Source organism: Megalops cyprinoides, chromosome 10 (genome assembly GCF_013368585.1).
Source record: "Megalops cyprinoides isolate fMegCyp1 chromosome 10, fMegCyp1.pri, whole genome shotgun sequence".
Lineage (NCBI taxonomy): Eukaryota > Metazoa > Chordata > Actinopteri > Elopiformes > Megalopidae > Megalops > Megalops cyprinoides.
The window spans coordinates 37,594,796-37,619,700 of record NC_050592.1 but is presented as its reverse complement, the minus strand read 5'-3'; the positions used below and the strand labels follow the sequence as shown (position 1 = coordinate 37,619,700).

The 24,905-nt window shown below is 44.6% G+C and overlaps 1 protein-coding gene across 2 annotated transcripts in view; it reads right to left on the bottom strand.

Annotated features, from left to right (window-relative positions):
- The window catches only part of itga9 (integrin, alpha 9), a 148,147-nt gene that overhangs the window by 26,344 nt on the left and 96,898 nt on the right, over positions 1-24,905 (bottom strand). For both annotated transcript variants that reach the window (XM_036538801.1, XM_036538803.1), the window contains exons 19-21: positions 6,804-6,890; positions 4,264-4,343; positions 3,311-3,400 (exon numbers count right to left, since the gene is read on the bottom strand). In XM_036538801.1, the coding sequence (XP_036394694.1) occupies positions 3,311-3,400; positions 4,264-4,343; positions 6,804-6,890 (257 nt within the window). The remainder of the gene's footprint in view (positions 1-3,310; positions 3,401-4,263; positions 4,344-6,803; positions 6,891-24,905) is intronic.

The window sequence follows — 24,905 nt, the reverse complement described above, 5'->3', positions numbered from 1 at the left end:
TCAATTACTGTCATAAACAGAAAGACATCAATATATTAGTTTTAATATTTTTTATTATAAGACCATTGGTTCACAATTGTGTCACATTAGCTAGCAGTTCTCTCATCTGTTACAGCATGGGTCAGGAATGCGCAGCCCATGATACTTTCTCAGCAGTCAACTCCTCTCCTCTCAAACATCTAGCAGTCCCATCTACAGTGTGTTACTCATGACACAAATCTCTCTGTTACAGAGTGCATCACCTCCGTAACCCAGTTCTGCAGACTGCAACAACCTCAGAAGAACACTTCTCACTGTGTACTTGACCCAGCCCAGGGCCTTGCACTGTGCAGCTTGGACTAATGCAGCTCTCCGTTTGCTCACCTTTTCAGCTGTGACACCCGACCCCTTCAGTTCCTTCACAATGCTGCTGCTCAGCTCTCCATTTGCTGGGCTCTTCAACTCTAAGGCTGCATCCCACTCTGCATTTTGGCTCACTTGCCCTAAGCACATTCCCTCAAAATGTCACTGAGTCACATGGTCGAGGGTATCCCAGTCTACAAAATTAACTTTCCACTTGCCCTCAGTTGCTTCCTTCGAGAGAGTATACAAGTGTTTTACTTTCACATTTGGTGTTAACAGTGTTTGTACAGACTGCTTTTTATGAATTTTAAGAAGAGTTTGATTCAACCATACAGATGCTGAAAAACACTATAATGTTACCACAGACATTGCTGAATTTTACTGTACGAATGAACATTTCTCTCACAGTAAGAAACAGGAACGTTTTACCAAATGATTGTGTGTTTTAATGAGAAGTGAAAAGAAACTGTGACAAACAACTTTGTCTTTGCACTCATTTGACAGATTTGCCAGACCAGAGATTTGTCCCGACAGATTTGTGAAAAGTTTGCTAAGTAAGTAAGAAATTACAGCATTCTGCCCCAGAATGTATATTCCACCAGACATGATCTAATTTGAATAGCTGCATCATCTCAAATGGCTTGATTATCATAGACAAACTGACGGGATGGTCCACACCTCTGCTGACATCCTAACAATGGGGTCAAACGAGACAGTAAACAATTACAGAATGGGACCAGGAGTGGGTAATCGAGAGCCTTCTCAAGTGAATGGTATCCTGACTCAAACATAGCATTCTGATTTCATTATCATACAGGCGACAGGTCTGGTTCATTTACATCAAGAGCATAAGCTAAACTGTACATATTGGAATTGGTTTGAACGATCAGGGTTCACTCCGACACAACTGAACCCAAAGTCAGTGCTTTTCACATGCTTTGATACTGTTTTTACTGAATTAATGATGGACTTTTAGATCAACATGCATTCTTCTTCTCCACGCTCTTTTTTTTCTTACACTGCCCTTGGAGATAGTCCACTGCAGTCAATTATCTACAATGTAGGCCTAACATAAAACTAGTCACATTACTTGTCTAAAACTGTAAGATTAATTGGAACAGGACTATCTCACTCAATCAATGTTTTGCACATTTGTCTATATTGATGTTTTCCATTGATTTTTCAATATTGTGTATAGTTAAAACATACTTTCAGATTAAAAATGTTTTTCAACTTTGTTAGCTATGGTTCTGGCAAAGTTCCAGATGTCACCACTTCTGCCATTTCCATGGTTTCATTTAAATTTTTAAGAGTTGCTCTTGTTTTGTCACATGCCACAGAGCTGCACTGATGGCAGTGGAATGTGTCTCAGTTGGCTCTCAACTTACACCCTTCCCTTTCCTCCTCGAGTACGTACTTATTTGATATCACATGAAGTATGTATTCATGACTCATTTCCTTCACTTACTTGTGGATTGGGACACAGCCTAACAGCAGACATCTTCAACTCTTCCTGCTAGGCTAGTCTTTAGCCTACCCAAGATATGCCCATGGCTCACAAACATAGTTTCTCTAGTCACTGGCTACCAATCACTACTCACATCAGATTCTGCAACAAGTGTTCTATGCAGACCCTGTGAGCCCCAGGTGACTCAGGTGGTTCCTGTAATCTCAGGGGCCATGGGAACATGTTGCATTTCATGGATGAATTTCTCCATTGACGTTTATGTAAGTTGTACTGACTTATTCAGTGACCGTTTGTCAAGTTTGTTTGTATAAGTCAGGGGTCTCCAATCTTTTTTCATTTGTGAGCTACTTTGAAAAAATGAAAGTGGTGGAGAGCTACTCATGTCTTATATTACTCGCACTTATTCACATAACATATCAAAACACTCACATTAACCAGTTGAATTAAGCTACTTTTTGTGTATACATGTATCAAATGTCAATATCCAAAGCTCACATTTTGGATCAAAAGCATCTTAAATTCACATCAATAGCATGTCAAATGTATGTTTGGTATCCATATGTTTCAAATTTCAATGTGTCAAGCTCACTGTAGTGAAGGGCAAGAGCAGCCACCCCACCTGGCCTCAAACCTGGGTCTACGGGATACTAAACTGCAGCTTTGACGACAATGCCAAAGAGCCAGGCTCATTGGTATGGCAGTCAGAGCGCATACTCAACCGTAGTGACAGCACTCTGTCACACTCACATAATATATCAAAACATCTTAAATTCACATCAAAGTCATAGAAAACATAGAAAACATTACTACATGTTTATGACGTGAGATGTCAAACAAATTTGGTGATCATTGGACGCTATTTTGGATCATTGAGCCATGTTAAGCCTTTTCCTTATAATGGGCGTCAATAGAGAGGAAAACACTTAATGTAAGATAACGTCCATACTCATAGGATTTTGGTTTAGATTTTTTGCCAGGCAGAAGTGTTTATGACAAGACAGAGATATGTCAGAGAGAAATTTGGTGATTATTGATAGCTGTTTTGGAACATTAAGCCACGTTAAGCCTTTTCACGTTAAGAGCTTTAGAATATCCCTGAAGTGGTGCTGAACGTTGCAGTGTAACTGACGTGACGACATCTTATTTGATTGACAGCTGCTATCATTTCGTGTTGGAGGGGGGTGGGACATCTGTGTATTTGATTGGATTGAAATGGGAAGAGGTTTCCAAGGTGCATTTATTTGTTGTTAGATTTTTTGTACATAATCTTTGAACCTTTTGGCGAGCTACTCAAAAACAGGCAGCAGGCTACCGGTAGACCCCTGGTGTAAGTTGTGCTCTTACTCAGTGATAGTTGTTTTGTTTGTGTAAGTTGTGCTACTACTCAGTGATAGCTGTATTATTTGAGTAGGCTGTACTCTTACTTAGTGATCATTGTATTATTTGAATAAGCTGAGCTCTTACCCAGTGACAGTTGTGTTGTTTAAGTTGTGTTCTTACCCAGTGATAGTTGTGTCCACCTCATGCACCAGGGGAATTGACAGCTCCAGAGTGTTGTCTGACAATTTGCTCTCATCCTCTGGGTTGGCGCTATACAAAAGGAAAGATATTCAAGAACATTTGTGTAATACTCATAGGTGACCACACAGAAAGGGGCATTTGCACTAGTATACATTATATCCAAGGTGCTCACCTTGAAACATGATTTTATTAATATCATTTTTGGAACATATTTTAAAAGACATGCAACTTTTTTCAAACCTCAGACATCAGTACTACACTGTGATTGAACACTGTAAGCATGATGTTCTACTTTAAGTTTTCACATAACCTGTTTCACGTTATTCTTAACTCATAAAAGTGAAAGACTGCACTCTGTCCAAGGACAGTTACTTCCTGCATAAGAGGAATACGCTGAAGTCTAACAATATTACATTGCTGCAGTGTCTCGTCTGTGGCCCAAATTAACCAATTTTTTTCTCTTACACAAATAACAGAAACAAATGACTAATATAAAAAGGTGTTAAATGCAAAAAGTAGAATAAATAAACAAATCTAGATAAATAGATAAATCCAGAATGAACACTTCTAGAATGTACAGTTTTATACTGCAATAATATCTTTTCAAGCACACGTTCCTAAAGCAATGGCACATACTTACAAGTGGCACTAACACTGTTGTTTGCATGAAATCATGGAAATGCTTTAAGATGTTAAATAGGTTTGTACTCATGAAAGCGTAAATCACTACCCTTTTTCCTCTAAAGTGACTCGATTATAGAAATTTCAAGAGTAGATAATTGCTGACTTTTGAGATGTTTGAATACAGTATTAGTATTATTAGTATCATTCACCTACATGGGTAAGTGTGGCATTATCATTTTTCATATTCACAGGTTATAGTTCTAGTTCTCCTTTTATCCAGTTCTACACAGATATAAATCAAAACTCACCTCTTCGCAGTAACTATAAACTGTAATGTTTCATTATCCCCAGAAAGATGGCTAGTGTCGAAAATAACAGCTAAGTGGTACTGCAGAGAATAAAAATAAAATAGTGTTAGGAAAACAGAGTGGTGTGGAACAGCAAAAAAGCCAACCTTTTAATTCTAAAAAAATGGCAGAGTGATTGGAACCTGCATCATAGATATGAGTTTCCCAGCAGCCCCACACACGGGAGAATTAACAGATGCATGTGTGTGGTTTACTCCATTCTGGTTCTATGACTTGCTGTGAAGGAGCCGAGTAAAATACATATGTGTCACACACGCATGTGTATTAACTGTTTGGACAAGCAAGTATTTCAAAAAAATTGCATAACTGCCAAAACCCTGTTTAGAATCTTCAATTGTACATCAGGCTCATCTCACCATGATAATCTCTGCCCCTGTGAACTGAATGCAAACCACTGAAATTGCAATATATTCACATTCTTTATTCTTTTTTCAGATCCCCATTAGCTGCCACTAAGGTAGCAGCTACTCTTCCTGGGATCCACACACAACAAAACATAACACATATAACAAGACATATAACAAATGTAAGTCTCAAAAACATATTCAAAACAAGTAAAAAAATCTATTAAAAAAACGAAACATCTCAACACATCAAATTGCATTCCATTGTGGTTGTTCAGGTTGGTTAGTTAATATTAGGGTTCTTGTTGTTTTTTTAGTAGTTTTTTAAAACTTGTCTTGTTGGGTGCTTCAATAATCATAATTGGTAACTTGTTCCGCATTGTGATGGTCCTATACATTACAGATCTGCACACTGCATCTGTTCTGGGTTTTGGTTTCACTAGATAACCCCTAATAGCCTGCCTGGTAGTGTGACTATGTTGATCTCTCACATAATTTAATTGCGAGTACAGACAATTTGGTTGTTTACTATAACAGATATTCCTAATGAAACCCATTAGATCGCATGCCAACCTCTCCTCTACACATGCCGCCATTTCAGATAGTACATACATGTTTTATATTGCAGTAAGTCCTGGGTTTTCCTAACAGACCTTTATTCAATAAGAAAATTTGTTACTCATCATTTCCAAAACAATTAATGAACCAGACAGCCTCCCTTTTTTGGTTTTTTTCTATTTATTAATTTATGCTTTTCATTTAAGTTTACACAAACAGAAATTACAGTTCCTATGTAATTTCATTGAATTTAAAATACATTAAATGCACCGATTAACAACATCACTTATTCCAGCAGATAATTACCAACGTAAATATTAAAACGTTGCCACAAGGTTTAAAGGCTGAATATCTTGAAACTTGAGCTGCAATAGCCTCAGTGTTTGAACTATGCTCAGGAACACATCTAAAGACAATTTAAGGTTGAGACTTGTAGCAAATACTTGGTAAAGTATTGAATGCCTATACAATTAACAGAAACCTCTCATTTTTAAAGGTACACAGAAGCAGCCTTGTTTACCATATTAGATGTATCTGGGTGTGACCATGGTTCTACTGCCCAGGCCTGAGGAATGCGCTAAATGGGACATCAAAGAGCACATGGTGTGAAAATGATGTGATGTGTGAAAAATGCATTTGATAGCCATATTATCCGTGGCCTGGGACCCAGGCAACACAAAATATCTTCCACACACATAAGGACTATGAAATGTGTCAATCTGAGCCAAATGTATGTCCATCTGAGCCAAATGTGAGATGCAATTAAGAGTGACACATGGAAGAAAAACAGAAACAAAGGCAAGGAAGAAAGAAGGAACAGGACCAATGGTACTGGGATCAATTGTTAAGGGGCTGAAATGGGTCATGTTTTGACTGGATAATGGATGAATGGGGTAATGGTTGAACTGGGTAATGGCTGAATGGGGTATTAGCTGAATTGTATAATGGTGACTGCTGACTCTTTTAACAAATCATTCTTCCAAGGCCATCCTCAACTTTGTTTTCTTTCATGTGTTTTCGCTATACAAGAAAACGGAAAGTGCTCCTGGGCATGCTAAGTGTGGACTTGGTAATGATTTGTTTCTTGCCCTGCAGAGCTATTGCTCATCTCATACTGGGACAGACACAATAGTATCAGAATTTTCACATATCCATAACAATGGGTTACAACAACAATGAGACTCTATATGTGCATACCGGTAAGATTATGTGTGTATACAGGTAAGACTCTCAGTATGTATATAGGTAAGACTCTGTGTGCATATGTAGCAGAGCTGAAAATTAGTAGCTTGTGTGAGTCCTGCATAAAGCTCATAGCGTAGCAGGTAGCAGAGCAGTTTCGGCAGAAACATCACTCCTTGAAACATCTTGAGCGATGTTGCTGATAGAGCTAGGGGCAAATTGCTGTTAGCTCAACGTGTAAGAAAATTGGCATTTGAAATCTAGTTGTGAGATGAGAATCGTGGTTCTGATTTCACTCGTTGAGGTGCCAACCTTTTCATATTCTTTACACATACATTGTGTGATTATGTGAGTATACGGGTGAGAATCTAGGTGTGCATGCATGTGCAGGTATACCTTTGTCTGTGCCCTCATGAAGGGAAATCCCACACTGCATTTCAGGAAGTCCAGCTCTAGGAGTTCACAGGAAATGCCTTTCTCCTCCTGAAGGAAGCAGATCAGAGATATAAGTCACCATGGGATGGAGATCATAGTATGGACACATCCACACGGTCTCACTTTCACACACTCACACACACAAACACACAATCTCTCTCACTCGCATATGCACCCACATATGCATACACACACACACATACACATACGCACACACATGCATACACATGCTCTCACACACACACATACTCACACAAACACACACACTAACATGCACACATAGACATGCTTTCTCTCTCTCTCTCTCTTTCTCTCTCTCTCTCTCTCACACACACACACACAAACACATGTACGTGCGTGCACACACACATACCACATACACAGACATGCACACACATTCTCACACATGTGCACACATACACAGACATTCTCTTTCACACACACACACTCTCCCACACAGACATGCACACACACATACTCTCACACACACATCCACACACTCACGCATGTATGAGCATACACACACACACCCGTGCCCACTTTAGTTTGACAGTTTCGAGTCTGCAGCTTAGAAACTGAAAGCAGCACACTGAGCACTTGGAAGCTTGTCAAAACACTGTTGCTTCACCAGCTGGACTGTATAAACAACTCGGCCTTGACCTGCCTCTGCCGTAAGGTGCAAAAGCGTGTCTGAAGCATCTCCCCTCCATTAAAGCTGAGCTGCTTCAAAATGGACACACATACCAGCGCTGTGCGGTTCAGGTAACAGGGGAACAGGAAAAAGATGCTTTCACAGCACTTTCAATCCAAACCTCCCCCACAGAAATCCATTTACACTAACCCTGCTTGCTCTATTGTGTGTCTTTGCAGGATGGCTGTGGCTGAAGCCACTCTGGGCTGGGCCTGTGAGCTGTGAGTATATGGGTAAGTAAAATCACCAAGCAGCACAGCAGAAAGCAACCTGAGCATGCCATCACACAGTAGGGGGGCAGTCCTGTGGCAACAGTGTGGGTGGTGTGAATACCCCACTGACTAAACTCAGCAAAAAGCACTGTCCATCTGAAGGGCACGTTAAAGTCTTACTGCGATTTACTGGAGAACAGCATTTTAGCTGTGACTTCTGTATTCAAGATATTTCATGAATCGGCCACCATCACTGGATTAACTGTTCCTCAAAATGTTAAGACATATATCTTAAAGTCTGTGGAGAATGGCTAAAGATGCCTACTTTCTTGTGAAAGGCTGCATGTCATTAAGGAGCTAATCTCTATTAAGGACCATTAATCTCTGCAAGTCACACTTCAACAGCAAATGTAATGCACGTAAAATGTAAATTATATAACAGCAAATGTTATTCATGTACAGAGCAGCAGTAAATAAGCAAAGTGGCGAATGGGAGCAATGCTTTCAGAAGGAGGCCCAAAGTGCAATGGGCCAGTCTGCATCGGAGGACAGCATGCTGGAACATAACTCTGCTTTCTGGCTTGAAGTCTCGGGACTGCAGTTCCAATTAATTCAATTCAATTCAATTCATTTTTATTTGTATAGCGCTTTTTACAACACAAGTTGTCACAAAGCAGCTTTACATTGTTCCCAGGCCTAAGACCCCCTGAGAGCAAGCCTAAGGCAACAGTGGCAAGGAAAAACTCCCTATCAGGAAGAAACCTTGAGCAGAATCAGGCTCATGGGGGGGCCCATCTGCTTCTGGCCGGCACTGGGCAGATAGAGTTAGAGACAAAATTATGCAATGTACTTTAAGACATTTGCGATTGACAAACAATAGTAGTTAACAGTAGAGTGATTATAAGAATGTCTCCTAGGATGTCCGGGTCTTGGAATGCAGTTGGCTTTGATGGGCAGGGCAGCGAGGTAGCAGGACTGGAAAACAGGATGAGACGCTTGGGCTACAGCTCCGGACAGGAGCCCGGAGCAGGGATAGGAAGCAAACAGAAAACAGTGGTTAGTGGATGATAAGAATGGCAGGGATGTAAAACAGAGAGGCAGGAGAGGAGGGGCAGAGAAAAAGGTGTGCAACAAGGAAAGACCCCGGCAGGCTAACATTATGGCAGCATACCTAGGGGACGGGAGGCAAGGGACCGGCATAGTCATGAGGGCGACCCTAAGACAGTCAACACCAGATCACGGCACAGGGTCCATGAAAGCAATGACCACTTAGTCCACCAGAGACTCTATGATCCACGCCAGCACCAGGCCATGTCCCTCAGCTGAAGGATTTACTATATAGATATGTTTTGAGCCTAGACTTAAAGGTGGAGAGGTGGAGTCTGGTGGAGGTGGAGTCTGTTCCCCGAATCTCAGAGGGTAAACTGTTCCACAGGAGAGGGGCTTGATAGGAAAAGGCTCTACCACCTACAGTAGTTTTGCCCACTCTTGGAATGGTGAGAAGCCCGGCATTTTGGGAGCGAAGGGCTCTTTGCGGAAGATATGGATGAAGAAGGTCCTTAAGATAGGGGGGGGCAAGCCCATTTAAAGCCTTAAATGTGAGTAAGAGTATTTTAAAAATGATCCAGTATTTAATAGGTAGCCAGTGGAGAGAGGCCAGAACTGGGGTGATGTGCTCAAAACGTTTAGTTTTAGTTAAGATTCGAGCAGCTGCATTTTGCACCAGCTGAAGGGGTTTTAATGAGGCGTTTGCACATCCTGACAAGAGGGCATTACAGTAGTCTAATCTGGATGTTACAAAGGCATGGATTAGTTTTTCAGCGTCGTTAATTGATATGATTTTCCTGATTTTAGCAATATTTCTCAGATGGAAGAAGGCAGTCCTAGAGGTGTTAGTTATGTGAGTTTCAAAGGAGAGCTCGGGATCAATAACAACACCAAGGTCTTTGATGGCTGCACTCGGGGCAAGGGAGACACCATCAAGGTCCAGTGTAAAATGAGTGAGTTTGCTCCTGATTGAATTTTGGCCTATGACCAATATTTCGGTTTTGTCCAGGTTAAGGAGGAGAAAGTTTCGGGCCATCCAATTCTTTACATCTGTTAGGCAGGCCTCCCTGTTTGAAATATTCAGAGGGACATCGGGTTTGACTGATATGTATAACTGAGTGTCATCCGCGTAACAGTGGAAATTAATGTCATGTTTACGGATGATATCGCCAAGAGGCAACATGTATAACGAGAAGAGCAGAGGTCCAAGCACAGATCCTTGAGGTATACCATATCTTACTCTGGAACAAGCGGAGGATTCGTTGTTGATGGAGACAAACTGATATCGTTCTGATTAGCTCAATTACATGAGCTAATCCTTATGAGATCCTCCCCCTACATCAGCAAGAAAAATGGTCTGGATATCTACACTCTCAGCCTCAGTAAAAACCCTCAGTAACAAACTTCTTGTCGGGGCTCAGGCAGGGACTCAGGCGCGGACCACGGGAGCGTCGGGTTCCGTGCGTCTTTAATGGAATCGTCAGGCAATTCGCTAATCCGAAAACAAGCAGGGTCGAAAACCGGGAGACAGTCCGTGGACAGAGCGAGGATCGGGAAATCGGAGCAGGCAAGGTCGGGGAACCGGACAGGCAGACAATCAAGCGAACAAGGCAAGGAGGCAGGCAAAAACGAGGTCAGGGTACAAGCAGGGTCGAAAAACGGGAAACAGGCAGACAGAAGCATATAGCAAACGCGGGGACGAAACAGGCGAAAAACACTGTGACGAACTAGCAACAGGACAGGGAAAAGCAGGGAAGATATAGGGCAGGGCAGACGAGGGAATGGGAAGCAGGTGTACAGGTAATCAGGCGGGCGGAGACCGGGCGGGGAGCGGGGCAGGACCAAAACACAGGGAAAACAAAAGCACATGGGCAAGGAAAAAACAAAAACTCGACAGCTAAGGAGGCGGAGCACTGACAGTACCCCCCCCCTCTACGGACGCCCCCAGGCGTCCCAGCGGGTGCGCCAGGATGCCGGCGGTGGAAGTCCCTGATGAGGGCAGGATCCAGGATGTCCCTGGCAGGGACCCAACACCTCTCCTCAGGACCGTAGCCCTCCCAGTCCACCAGGTACTGGAATCCCCGTCCCCGGCGCCGGACCTTTAGCAGGCGGCGCACGGTGTAAGCCTCCGTTCCGTCGATCAGGCGAGGCGGCGGAGGAGCCCTCGGAGCCGGGCAGAGGGGGCTACTGACGACAGGCTTGACTCTGGAGACATGGAAGGTGGGGTGGATCCGACGGAGCGAGAGCGGGAGCTTGAGCCGAACCGCTACGGGACCAATCACCTTGGCAATAGGAAAGGGGCCGATGTAGCGGGGTGTGAGCTTGCGGGAATCCGTCCTGAGGGGAAGATCCCTAGTGGAAAGCCACACCCGCTGCCCCAAGCGATAGCGGGGGGCTCTGGAACGGTGGCGATCGGCGAGCCGCTTAATCTGCGCTGAGGAGCGAAGCAGGGCGAGCCGTGCACGTTTCCAGGTGCGGCGACATCGCCGGATGAAGGCAGCTGCCGAGGGGACGCCGACCTCCTCCTCCTGGGCTGGGAACAGGGGAGGCTGATACCCTAGACAGCACTGGAAAGGGGACAGTCCCGACGATGATGAGGGCAGGGAGTTAATGGCGTATTCCACCCAGGGCAGTTGCTGGCTCCATGCTGACGGCTCCTGGGAGGTGAGACACCGCAGTACGGTCTCCAATTGCTGGTTCGCCCGCTCGGACTGGCCGTTGGACTGGGGGTGGAACCCAGACGACAAACTGACCGTGGCACCCAGCAGCCTGCAAAAAGCCCTCCAGAAGTGAGAGGTGAACTGGGGGCCCCGGTCGGACACCACGTCTGTGGGCAGCCCATGTAGCCGGAACACGTGGTGGATAAGCAGTTGGGCTGTTTCTCTGGCAGAGGGGAGTTTTGGGAGTGGGACGAAGTGAACGGACTTGGAAAACCGATCTACGATGGTGAGGATGGCGGTGTTACCGTCAGAGGTGGGCAGACCGGTGACGAAATCCAGAGCGATGTGGGACCAGGGTCGTCGGGGAACTGGCAGGGGTTGCAGCAGGCCAGCGGGCGGCTGGTTAGATCTCTTGTTTCGGGCGCAGACCGAGCAGGCAGAAACAAAGCTGCGGACGTCCTCCTTCATGGTGGGCCACCAGAACCGCCGACTGATGAATGCCGCCGTGCGTCTGGCGCCGGGATGGCAGGCGAGTCGGGACGAGTGCCCCCATTGCAAGACCTGAGAGCGGACAGAACGCGGAACAAAGAGGCGATTAGGGGGGCAGGAGCTAGGACCCGGTTCGGTCCGGAGGGCGGCGTGGACGACGTTCTCAATGTCCCATTGTGCCGCTGCAACCAAGCATCGGGCAGGTAAAATGGTGCTGGGTTCCGGAGTCTCGTCTGCTGGCGCGAACTGGCGAGACAGGGCGTCGGGTTTCCCATTCTTGGTTCCCGGTCGGTAGGACAGAGTAAAGTTGAACCGGGAAAAAAGCAGAGACCAGCGGGCCTGTCGGGGGTTCAGACGCTTAGCCGACCTGATATACTCCAAGTTCTTATGATCTGTCCATACCAGGAACGGCGTCTTTGCCCCCTCCAGCCAATGCCTCCACTCCTCCAGCGCCAGTTTAACTGCTAGTAGCTCCCGATCGCCGATGTCGTAATTGCGCTCCGTGGGCGAGAGGCGATGGGAGTAGTAAGCGCAGGGGTGGAGTTTGCTGTCGGTGGCAGAGCGCTGAGACAGGACTGCCCCCACTCCCACGTCTGAGGCATCCACCTCCACGATGAACTGCCGGGCAGGATCGGGCTGGGTCAGAATGGGCGCTGAAGTGAAGCGGCCCTTCAGGTTGCGGAACGCCTCCTCCGCTCCCTGGGACCAGGTAAATGCCCTGTTAACTGATGTCAAGGCAGTGAGGGGAGCCGCTATCGTACTGTAATTCCGAATGAAGCGGCGGTAAAAGTTAGCAAAGCCGAGGAAGCGCTGCAGCTCTCGACGGGAAGTGGGGCGAGGCCACTCCTCTACAGCTCGCACCTTCTGCTGGTCCATTTGGATGTTACCCGCCGTGATCACGAAACCCAGGAAGGAGACGGTGTCCCGATGAAATTCGCATTTCTCTGCCTTGACATACAGGTGGTTCTCCAGCAGGCGCTGGAGAACCCGACGGACATGCTGGACGTGTTCGGGTAAGGAACGGGAGAAGACGAGTATGTCGTCCAGGTAAACGAACACATACTGGTTCAGCATGTCACGGAGGACATCGTTTACCAGTGACTGGAACACAGCTGGGGAATTCGTCAGACCGAATGGCATGACCAGATATTCATAGTGCCCGGAAGAAGTGTTGAAGGCAGTCTTCCACTCGTCTCCCTCACGGATACGGATCAGGTGGTAGGCGTTGCGGAGGTCGAGTTTGGTAAAGACGGTGGCCCCTTGCAGCGACTCAAAAGCAGTGGACAGGAGCGGTAGGGGGTAGCGATTCTTAACGGTGATGGCGTTGAGACCACGGTAATCAATGCAGGGACGAAGGGAGCCGTCCTTCTTCCCTACGAAGAAAAATCCAGCCCCGGCAGGCGAGGAGGACGGGCGGATGATCCCGGCAGCTAAAGACTCCCGGATGTAGCGATCCATGGCCTCCCTCTCTGGCGGGGACAGGGAGTACAGGCCCCCCCTTGGGGGTGAGGAGCCGGGCAGGAGGTCGATCGCGCAGTCGTAGGGGCGATGCGGAGGAAGCGAGGTGGCGCGGGACTTACTGAACACCGGCTTCAAGTCCAGGTACTCCGGCGGCACTGCCGACAGATCCGGGAATTCCTCGGGCGAGGGAGCGTCTAGCGACGCGGGAGCCAGAGCATCGCGAAGACAGTGGGAGTGGCAGAACGGGCTCCAGCCCAGAATCTTGTTGCCCTGCCAGTCAACGTGGGGGTTGTGCCGAGCGAGCCAGGGATGGCCCAGGACCACGGAAGCTTGTGGGGTGTCTAATACGTGTAGAACGATCTCCTCGCGATGGTTGCCGGAGATGAGGAAACTCACAGGAGGGGTGGCGTGAGTGATGCGGACCAGCGGGGCCCCGGTGATGGCGTGGGCTTCTAGCGGAGAGCGCAGCGGGACACGGGGCAGCTGCAATCGGGCCGCTAAGCCGGCATCAATGAAACTCCCGTCGGCCCCCGAATCGATTAAAACAGAGACAGCGTGGGATCGACCCCTGATGAGCAGAGTGGCCGAAAAAAGAGGGCGGATCTCAGGAGGCTGATTTAAAGGGGTCACGCTCACCTGTACTCCCCTTGCTACGGGTGAGCGCTGGCTTTTAACGGGGCAGGTCGCCACGAAATGCCCTGGCTGACCGCAGTACAGGCAGGCTCCGGCGCTGATCCTCCTCTGTCGCTCGGCAGGGGACAGGCGAGTCATGCAAGTGCGGTCTACTTGCATCGGCGCCGGGGAGGTAGGCGGCAGAACGGCGGGGCTACGCGCAACCGGTGCGGGCAGTTCTTGGAAGGGGCTCAGCAGTCCACTGGCTCCTCTCTCCCGGCATCGCTGCGACAGGCGCTGGTCGACGCGGATGGCCAGATCCACCAGGGCGTCAAAGCTGGCCGGCAGTTCTCGGGTGGCCAGCTCGTCCTTGATGGACTCCGAAAGGCCGTGGAGAAAGGCGTCGTATTGCGCCGCTGTGTTCCAGCCACTAGTGGCAGCGAGAGTGCGGAACTCGATCGCAAAATCCGAAACTGACCGGCGCCCCTGGCGAATCCTGAGCATCTCCCTTGCAGCCTCGCGACCGTGTCTGGATCGGTCGAAGACCCTCCTCATCTCCTCAGCAAAGACCGTGAAGGAATGGCAGAAAGAAACGCCGGCGTCCCAGACCGCAGTGCCCCACTCCCTGGCACGTCCCGTCAGCAGGGTAATGACGTAAGCGATCTTCGCCCGGTCCGTGGGAAACGTGGAGGGCTGCAGTTCGAAAACCAGGGAGCACTGGGAGAGGAACGACCGACAGGTTCCTGGATCCCCCGCGTATGACTCGGGAGGAGGCAGACGAGGCTCCCGGCTCGGGGGTGCTGGAGAAGCTGGAGGGGGAGCTGCCGCAGGCAGCGAGAAGCGATTACCCTGGCTCAGCTGCAACTGTTGCAGCTGGGACGTGACGCTGGCGAGGCTAGCAGCGAGGCCCTCCAGGGACCGGCCGATGGTTCCCAGCTGGGATTGGTGCCCCCCCAACAACGCGCCCTGCAGCTCTAGTGCAGCCCGCAGCTGGGGTAGGTCCGCTGAGTCCATGGTGGCTAGTTCGTACTGTCGGGGCTCAGGCAGGGACTCAGGCGCGGACCACGGGAGCGTCGGGTTCCGTGCGTCTTTAATGGAATCGTCAGGCAATTCGCTAATCCGAAAACAAGCAGGGTCGAAAACCGGGAGACAGTCCGTGGACAGAGCGAGGATCGGGAAATCGGAGCAGGCAAGGTCGGGGAACCGGACAGGCAGACAATCAAGCGAACAAGGCAAGGAGGCAGGCAAAAACGAGGTCAGGGTACAAGCAGGGTCGAAAAACGGGAAACAGGCAGACAGAAGCATATAGCAAACGCGGGGACGAAACAGGCGAAAAACACTGTGACGAACTAGCAACAGGACAGGGAAAAGCAGGGAAGATATAGGGCAGGGCAGACGAGGGAATGGGAAGCAGGTGTACAGGTAATCAGGCGGGCGGAGACCGGGCGGGGAGCGGGGCAGGACCAAAACACAGGGAAAACAAAAGCACATGGGCAAGGAAAAAACAAAAACTCGACAGCTAAGGAGGCGGAGCACTGACACTTCTTGTGAAAACTTTTTCATAAGAAGGACATACTGTTGCAATATCCTTGATGATGACATCAGGGGTGGCATCCCATCTTCCCCCTCTTTGAATCCCACACTGTAGACAGTGTTCCTTACTTTGGCTGCTATGTTACAATATCATTGATTTCAGTTGTGAATCAACAAAAGGTTTGTGGGATATGAGCAGATATTACCCTCCCCTGGCAATGGTGGGGTGTCCATGACCTACAGGACTTCAGGGGGTTTATTTTATGAGTGTAAATTAGAGTTCTCTTCAGCTACACTACACAAACAAGCACACACACACACACACACACACACACACACACACACAGACACACACCCACCACATGCTCAGCAAAAACTGCACACATGAACTCAACAGGAGCTTTCTGTGTAACATCACAGGCCCTAAACATAGTCATATTAGTGTGTGTGAACCTGTTTTTCATATATATCTAGAGATTATGAGAATATGGTAATAGAAATGTGAGATTTCTGTGACGAGTGTGGGCATTTGGAGTTTACTTAGTTTCATAGTAACCTTGGTGCAATCTGAGTGTACAGTGTGATCTGTGCAGTTTTCTTTTATCTAAGGTACACAGGAACAGAGTCAGTATCTGACCACCTATGAGACACAGAATCAAACAGCCCCTTGCAGCACAGCACATAGAGCCCTGCTCTAGAGAGTGGTACTGAATGAAGTGAAATGTTACTGACTTCATTTTTGTGTCTTTCTCTTTTATTAAAGTAAATGTTAAAATCTTTTCTGTTTTCTGCTTCTATAGCTAGCAAATTACCTCTTAATCGGAATAATTAAAGAAGAAGGAAAGACCTTGCAGCTGGAACACCAGAAGCACAGCAATCCCAATGATGACTGCAGTAGGATTTTTTAAATTGCGTTTATAACTCTTCATGCAAGTTTAGTTTGACCAATCACAAATCCCATTTTTCACTTCTAATGTGTGCCAACTTCCAAAGCTAATCCACATCAGTTATTTGTGAATCTGTTACTTTTAACTTCAACTTCTTTACATATTTTCCACTCCCCAGCAGCTTTTTTACTCTTGTTAAATGGTTCATTAAAGTTGAAATATATTTCTAAACATGGCTACTCTATCATTCCATTGGCATGCATGTCACCTGAGACCACAAGGCAGAATTATGCCAGATTGCTCTTCTTGTTCAGCACATTGTCTGGGCCATAGACAGAGTTCATGCCCCACCTGGTACATCCTGGTCCTATTTAAACAAACCCTGATTGCTTCTGGATGGAGAGGGGAGTAAATCTGGTTAAGAGTGAGCACTGAAGGAAGCATTATGAGTCTGCCTGGTGGAATTTCCTGCTCCACTCAACAGCACTGCTGTGCAAGCATGAAAACACCCCAGAGAGCCACCAGGGACCAGCAAGCCCCCATGTTTACTCGTCTACCAGCCAGCCAGAAAGGACAAGTTGCTGAGCCATGGGTTTATCTCTCAGAGTCCAGGAAGCAGTACCCTCCTGGACCTACACTGCTCACTGTTTCTCTCCCTCTTTCTCTCTCTGTCTCTTCATCTCTCTCCTAGTCTGTCATACAACTCCCTCTCTCTTTCTCTCTCTCTCTCTCTCTCCTGGCCTGTCATACACCTTTCTCTTTCTCTTTCTCTCTTCATCTCTCTCAAGCAATGTCCTACACACTCCCCCCCCCCCCTCATTCTCGCCAGTGTTGTTTCATCACTGGCAGGTCAAGTTGGCTCCACAGCAAATGCCACGACAGTTAAGTCAGTAAGTAAGTTAGTAATTTACTGCATCTGTGCCAGTGGATTACACATTTGTTATGCTAGTTTTTAAGACATTACAGCCATTAGGCAAGCAATGTTACCACGTGTGGCTTGTGATGGTGAAACAGGCCAGTCAAAGAATGTCCATTTAAACTGAAAATCCAATGTTCATTTCATTTGCATTCTAACCAAGCTTCCCAGTAAGCCACCATACAGGGTTACTGTTAACATGGTAGAGCTGACTGATACATTCCTCATTCATGTGTGCTTGTTTGCAGAAATTAAATGAAACTATGTTTTTCAGGTTTTCACATTAATAATCATGATGACTCTTGTACATCCAGAATACTGTATTTGATCATAGTCATTACTGTACTGAAAATATGATATAACTGACTAAAATGAAATAGGTTTTATGACAGTTGTGACACAAACATACCTTTACTGGGCTTAATGTACAAACAGTTTACATGTCAATATCTGCAACTTTATTTAACTTTATTCTTTGTAACTTTATTCTCTGTTTTAATCTTGCATTGTAAATTGTTCACAGGGAGAATTTCAGCACAGTGTTTGATGTGTTGGCACAGAAATTCTCAGAAAAAACTGTCTACATAATCAGGAAAATGTACAAATAAATACAACGTGCTTTCAGAGGGACATCCTTGCCATCAAGACTTTGAGACCAAACAATGGCAGATCTGCAGAGAAAACATGAAGTATAAAGTATACCCAGTGGAAATTTATTTTACTCTGAATTTGTTTTATTGTAGGTATGCTCTCCATTACCTTAATTATGTAATAATGAGAATTTAAAAAATAATCAGTCAAATCATTATAGTTCAATGTTTAAGTTATTTTAGTGTGGAAATTAGTAATTTTGCACAGTAATTTATTATTCTTATTAGCAAGAATGGGAAAACACTAACAATTTACAAAATACTAAATATCATGAGTGATAAACAGCTATTGAAAAGCCATTGTAATTGTATATTGGTAAGGCAGGACTCATAAGATGATCCAAGGTGGTTGCCACACACGTGTGATGCTACAGCATTACAAATCACTTGGACTGGCCTGAAAGAACCCCTTGACCTCAACCAATGGGGAATTGCCAGCAACAGATCACATGGTATGCTGGAATAATCTAGTGTCACATTGTAGAATAACAAGGTAGCTGTGAACTTTAAAGCAAAGGGTAGTCGGGAGAGTGGATTGGGTGTCTGATGTAGGCATATGGAGATCTGGCGACCTCATTCCTACAAACCTGGAACTTCCGACTGATTCCGATGAAGAGCTAGCACATACTGCATCACCTGTACTCCATACTGCAAGGCAAGAATGGTTATTTGTGGGTAATATCACTTAATTAATTAGTCATTTTATAAGCCACACTGGAAACTGACAAGCTCCCCCATCCCATGCAGATGGGCTTTTCTTCTTTTTCTTTCTCTCTTTTACCTAACATTTTCATATTGTGTTGGGTATTTGATCAATGAAAACTACTTGCTATATTGATTGCTGCAGTTCATACACAAGGTAGAACTCATTATACAATTGCACAAGAGAGCTTATCTCTGTATTTTTCCCTGTTTCATGCCTGTATGCTGATTGAATTTAGTGCTGAGCACTGAGATCTGAGCACTGCTTTTTCCAGCAACACTGAGATTATTGTTTATTAGATGCTGTTGTCCATCAGTGGTGTCATGGGTCACTGTTATGTTTAATCATGCACTCTGTGGAACATTGTCAGTGTACATACTGCAGGGCTGTGCCTTGTACCAGGGCTCAGGTGGCATGAACAAAAATGCCCTGGATATTTAAACCTCTCCCCATTACCGCCCACACTGGGAAAAGGGCTGCAAGGAAAATTTTGCTGATCTACTTTCCAATGCCCAAACACACCTGACCAGAATAGACCATGTTTCTGTGCCACCATAATTGGGTGCATAGTAGTTCCACTGAGTCACTGTCTGACCCAACAACATAAGGCCTGATATCAATTATATCAATTATGTGTATCAGGTGTCACACAGGTAACACGTATAATGCCATATGTGGAGACGTCATTTAGTCCAGTTCAATGTGGAATACAACCATTAACATTATTCCTTAAACCAGACCTTCAGAAAGGTGAAAGGACTAGCATGAGGAGACCCACCCAGTCATAGAAAGATTTACAGACTCCTTCCACACACACACACACACACACACAGACATATAACATACACAGGGAGACTTCAACGCACACTCACAGGTCATTTCCTCAAAGATAAAACACCACCTTTGCTCATTTCATGAACTCAGCTTGAAATAAAATGGAAAGGGTCTGTAAAAAGGCATCATTAACTAATTTCAGCAAAGGTTAAGGTCCAGAATCAAAAGTTCAGTCCATTAACTGCAGCAATGTCAATACTGATCAAGTGCCGAGGGTTTGAAACCACTCCTCTATGTGTCTCTGTGTCAGCTCTTCAATGTTTTGCTGTCTGTCTCTTAACAGCTTGTAGATATAAATTTGTTCCTGGACTCTCCTGTGTTAACACACAACATTGCAGAGATAGCCTGCTAGAAACTCCCTGCTTCATGTTCTTCTGTCCTCTCCCTCACACACTGTGATCTTTTGTATTATGCAGCCTCATGTCCCAGAGGCTACTGAACAAAAGTGTTGACTTCTGAGCCAAAGAAAGACTTCAATTTTGCTCATAAATTACCCCAAAATAAATGCATGCATTGAGAACAACCATCATTAACCATTATGAAATCTTTTTGCGCTAGCTGAACTTTGATAGTAAAAACTATGATTTTAAGTGGAAGAGAAATCACAACTCATTAAAAATCCTATGATGGATAATCCTTAGATTACAAATTAAGATCTCGGTCTCGGTTACTCCCACCAGCTGGTGTCACATGGAATTTCCTCATCCTAATCAGCCAACAAAAAAGAAAAATCTGGAAAACAGTAAAAGCAAAGGAGTTTCTAAAAACACCACTTCACCAAGCTTCACATTGTGCATCTGTGTCTGTACCTGCAAGTGTATGGGTACGTGCATATGAGTATCTTTCTGTGTGCATGTGTGTGTGTGTGTGTGTGTGTGTGTGGGTCCATGTGTGGGCATGTCTGTGTATGTGGGTCATTCCATGCCGACTCACCTAGGACCTCTCAGTTCATGTCATGGATTTTCTTGAAAAAAATTCATGAAAAAACTTCTGTTAAATTCATGGGACCTTGCAAAATCCTATAGCTCGACGACAAATCCTTTTTTAGCTATGAATTTTTAAAGTTTGGCCCGCGGAGCTAAATTGCATCATTTTTGCAATTCATTGTATGTGTATTATAAGCCTCATCAATTGCTTATTTTTCACTGGATTGGGTTGAAATTTGTACTGAACATCCAGGAAACCCTAAGGATAATTTGCAACATGTATTCATGTAAATAATTGTGCTGAATACTTTACAGTAATCAAATTAATAAAAATAAATATTTTTTTTACCCAAACAAAGAATCTTCAACTTTCAAAAATTAATATCAACACTAGTTTTCAATTTCTTGCAATAAAATTTTGCTTCTGTGTAGTATTAATACAGTTCTATCACATCTATAAGTCATTTGGTTCTGCATAAAAAATGAGTGCCACAGATCTTGCTAAAAATGGCTTCAGAGCTGAAAAACCCACTTTTTAAGATATTTTGACTGTATATTTTCCCAAGAAGGATGATTTTCTTTTCCTTGAAACTTTTCTATGGGAAAGTGTTAATATTCATTGCAGATATATAAGAAATTTAAAGATGTTATGACTTCTACATCATTCAATAATTTTTTGAAAATAGCTAATTTTTCATACTTTTCACTGGCTGTAATATTACATTCAGTGGTTTTATTTCATAGGATATTTGTACTATGTTGACTTCAAGGTTTTCTATCTCTGTGTCATACCAATGGAGCCTGTTTTTCATTGGGTTCAGGAAATTTGCAATTTACAACTTGTAATGGCTTGGTTTGTTGCATATTAGATGATGTCATCTTGTTCCGTGTGTCTGGACGGAACTATTAATCTTAGTTCCTTAGCTCAATACACATACATTATTTCGCAATTTCAAACTTCAAGTCAAAACATCCACTTCTCAGCTTCAATAGTTTCTTGTCTGTTCCCAACTCAGCCAAACTTGAAAGATCAACTTTTCCATTTGTGCAGGCTGTCTTGTGACAGTTGGCCTTTTCCAACAGAGCAGGGCTCCATGATCTCACTATCACATCAAACTGCTTAATGATGAAATTAATTATGATTGCACTCTTTTATATACTTCTGGGTATGTTGCAATCTATTTTGCAATAATCCACCCAAACCTGTTTCAGGTGGGATTAGCCCAGACTTGCTTTATTGTTTTCTAATGCTACTAGTTGATGATGTCAGAAATTAGTTCAAAAAAGTTTGAAATTGCGAAATAATATGTGTATTGAGCTAAGGAACCCAGATTAACTAAATTCACAGGGTCCTATGTTCCCAGGGTGCTGTGTTCCCCAGTTCAATATTCTGTTAACACACCAGTTAATGCAAACCTTGCATCTAATGCTAATAGTAACCAAAATGCTAATGCTAACACTTACCCACATGTTAATGCTAACCCTAATGCTAACACAACCCTAAAGCTAATGCTAACTCTCAATAAAATGATAAGTCTACTGCTAACACTTACCCACATGCTAATGCTAACCTAATGCTAATGCTAACACAACCCTAACCCTAACTCTGACTCTCACCCAAATTTCAAGGCTAAATCTGACATTAATGCTAATGCTAATGCTGGAAAGCTGAAGCTAACACTAACCCTAGAACTAATGCTAAAGCTAACCCTAACCTGAACCTCCATTTGGGCCCATGGAAGCATTATCCATGCCATATTAAGCGAATACAGAGTTGGGGAACATCTTTTTCAGGTTCCCATTATGTGCTATATAGAGCTGGGGAACATAGGACCCTGGGAGCAATGGAAAAACTTCTAGATGTGATAGAACCATATTAATACTACACAGAATCAAAATTTGGTTGCAAGAAAGTGAAAACCAGTGGAGATATTCATTTTTGAAAATTGAAGATTCTTCGTTTGGGTAAAAAATGTTTATTTTTATTAATTTGATTACTGGATGTTTCTTGGATGTTCAGAACAAATTTAAACCCAATCCAGTGAAAAATAAGCAATTGGTGAGGCTTATAATACACATACAAAGAATTGCAAAAATGATGAAATTTAGCTCCAAGGGCCAAACTTCAAAAATTCATAACTAAAAAAGTATTTGTAGTAGAGCTATAGGATTTTGCAAGGTCCCACGAATTTCATAGAAGTTTTTTCATGAATTTTTTTCAAGAAAATCCATGACATGAACTGGGAAAAGTTCTGAATTCTGGGTGAGGTGGCATGGAATGACCTATGTGTGCATGTCTGTGAGTGTCTGGTTTTAGCTATAAATTAGATTTATATCCCCACTCCCATAAAGAACCTCCCATTGCCCCCTGCCTCAGGGCTGGAAATAGATCATGACATCAATTGTAAACAGGAAGTCCAGGTCTTGAGTCACATTTTACCCACCCAATCTGTCTGAATAAACTCCAGAGATCCACAGATGTCACACCCATATGGAACACAAATGTAGTCATGCAAGTAGATTTCTGTCATTTTCTGTCAACATTATAAGCCTGAACCCCTGAACAATGACCTCTACTACAGCTCCAAGTAAATGATGCTGTTAGCCTCTCCTCACTACTACAGTGTGACACAACCCCTGTACACTGATTGATGAAATCAACAAGATTGGTTTAAGATGATTCGTTTTTCATTTCCTTTCAAAAGCAGCTGGTGGTGAGCCCTTGGAGCAAACGGCTGACATCTTCCGCCTCTTACACACAGACCGTGACCCTGACCCTGGCTCCACTTATGAGACACAGCATAGGACAGCAGCTCAGGCTCCTAGCAGGAGCATCAGCACTGCTGAAATGGCTGATTACACTGCGCCTGGCCATAAAGCAAGCAGGGAACATCACTGTTGACAGGGGATGAAGAAAAATCAGGAGTTGGCCTTTGCCGTGCAGGGAGAGGTCAAAACAACAAGACAGACTTCAGTGGAAGACAGGATATTAATGAGGGTGAAGCCACCCTCAGTCAGACATAGAGAGGGCCCTGTGCTGTGAGCTGTCTGCTAACACGTCCCCCTTCCTCACCCCTGCACTCTGGGGAGCCCCTCCTCTTCCTAATCACGGGAAGAGTTTGCAATAGCAGGTAACTCTAAAAATAATCCAGCCACCAGGAATGCTCCCCACTTTGGCCTCTCAATTTAAAAGGCACTTTTTTCAAATAAATGACCTGTGACCATATTTTCACAATATCTGTGTCAAAATATTATCCTGGAGATAAATATTTCATCTGTTGCCAGAGTGAAACTTCTTGATGGTTTAAAAACAGTCCGTGCTGTTTTTGTAAATACAAACCCACAGAATTCTCTACATTTTGGAAAAGTTTTGACAACACAGTAAACTTCCAAAGTGACATTTAATTACTGCTAATCCAATACTCCTGAGGAATGACTAGTATCTGGGACTCTCTCTCTCTGCTGTTCCAGCTATAAACAGCATGCCAAATGGAGTGCACAGTCAGTTGACTGGAGTCGTGGAGGGGCAGAGTATTTGAGTATTTTAGTGAGCAGTAGCCAGTCTCATTCCTCACTGAATCATGCTGTTATTTTGTCTTTCTACCACTGAACACTGAGAACCAGGAGAAGCACAGACTCTCTGAGAGAAAATAAAACCTTACACTATAACCAATAAAACCTTATCCTTATGCTATTACTGGATTCACACACACACACACACACACACACACACATATATTTATATACATATAAATATATATATATATATATATATATATATATATATATACCCCGCTACAGTAGTCAGCGCCTGCAACTGAAAATGATGTCCATGGGTCAACAATCTCCAAGCTATTGCACAAAATGGGCGTTTATGGAAGAGTGGCAAGGAAGAAGCCCTTGCTGAAAAAAAGCACACGACTGCCTGTAAAGACTTTGCAAAACGTCACTTGGAAGATACTTTTTGGCTCAAACACTGAGCAGTATGTGTGGCCTAAAGCTGACACTGCACATCAGTCAGGACACACCATCCCCACAGTGAAATACGCTGGTGGTAGCATCATGTTTTGGGGTGCTTTTCAGCAGCAGGGACTGGCAATCTGGTCAAGACTGATGAAAATGGACAGGACAATGACAATGGCAGGACAATGATCCAAAGCAATACTGGATTGGCTTAAAATGAAGAAAATGGTTGTCCTTGAGCGGCCCAGGCAGTTCTGACCTTAACCCCATCAAATATGGGCGGCAGTGTAGCGTAGTGGTTAAGGAGCAGGGCTTGTAACTGAAAGATTGCCGGTTCAATTTAAAGTCAAAGTCAAAGTCAACTTTACTGTCAATTGTCCAATATGCACAGGACATACTGAGGACTGAAATTGCATTTCTCTCAGGCCCACAGTGACAATACAACAGTTCAACATAACACAGTGACACTGAGAGACAAG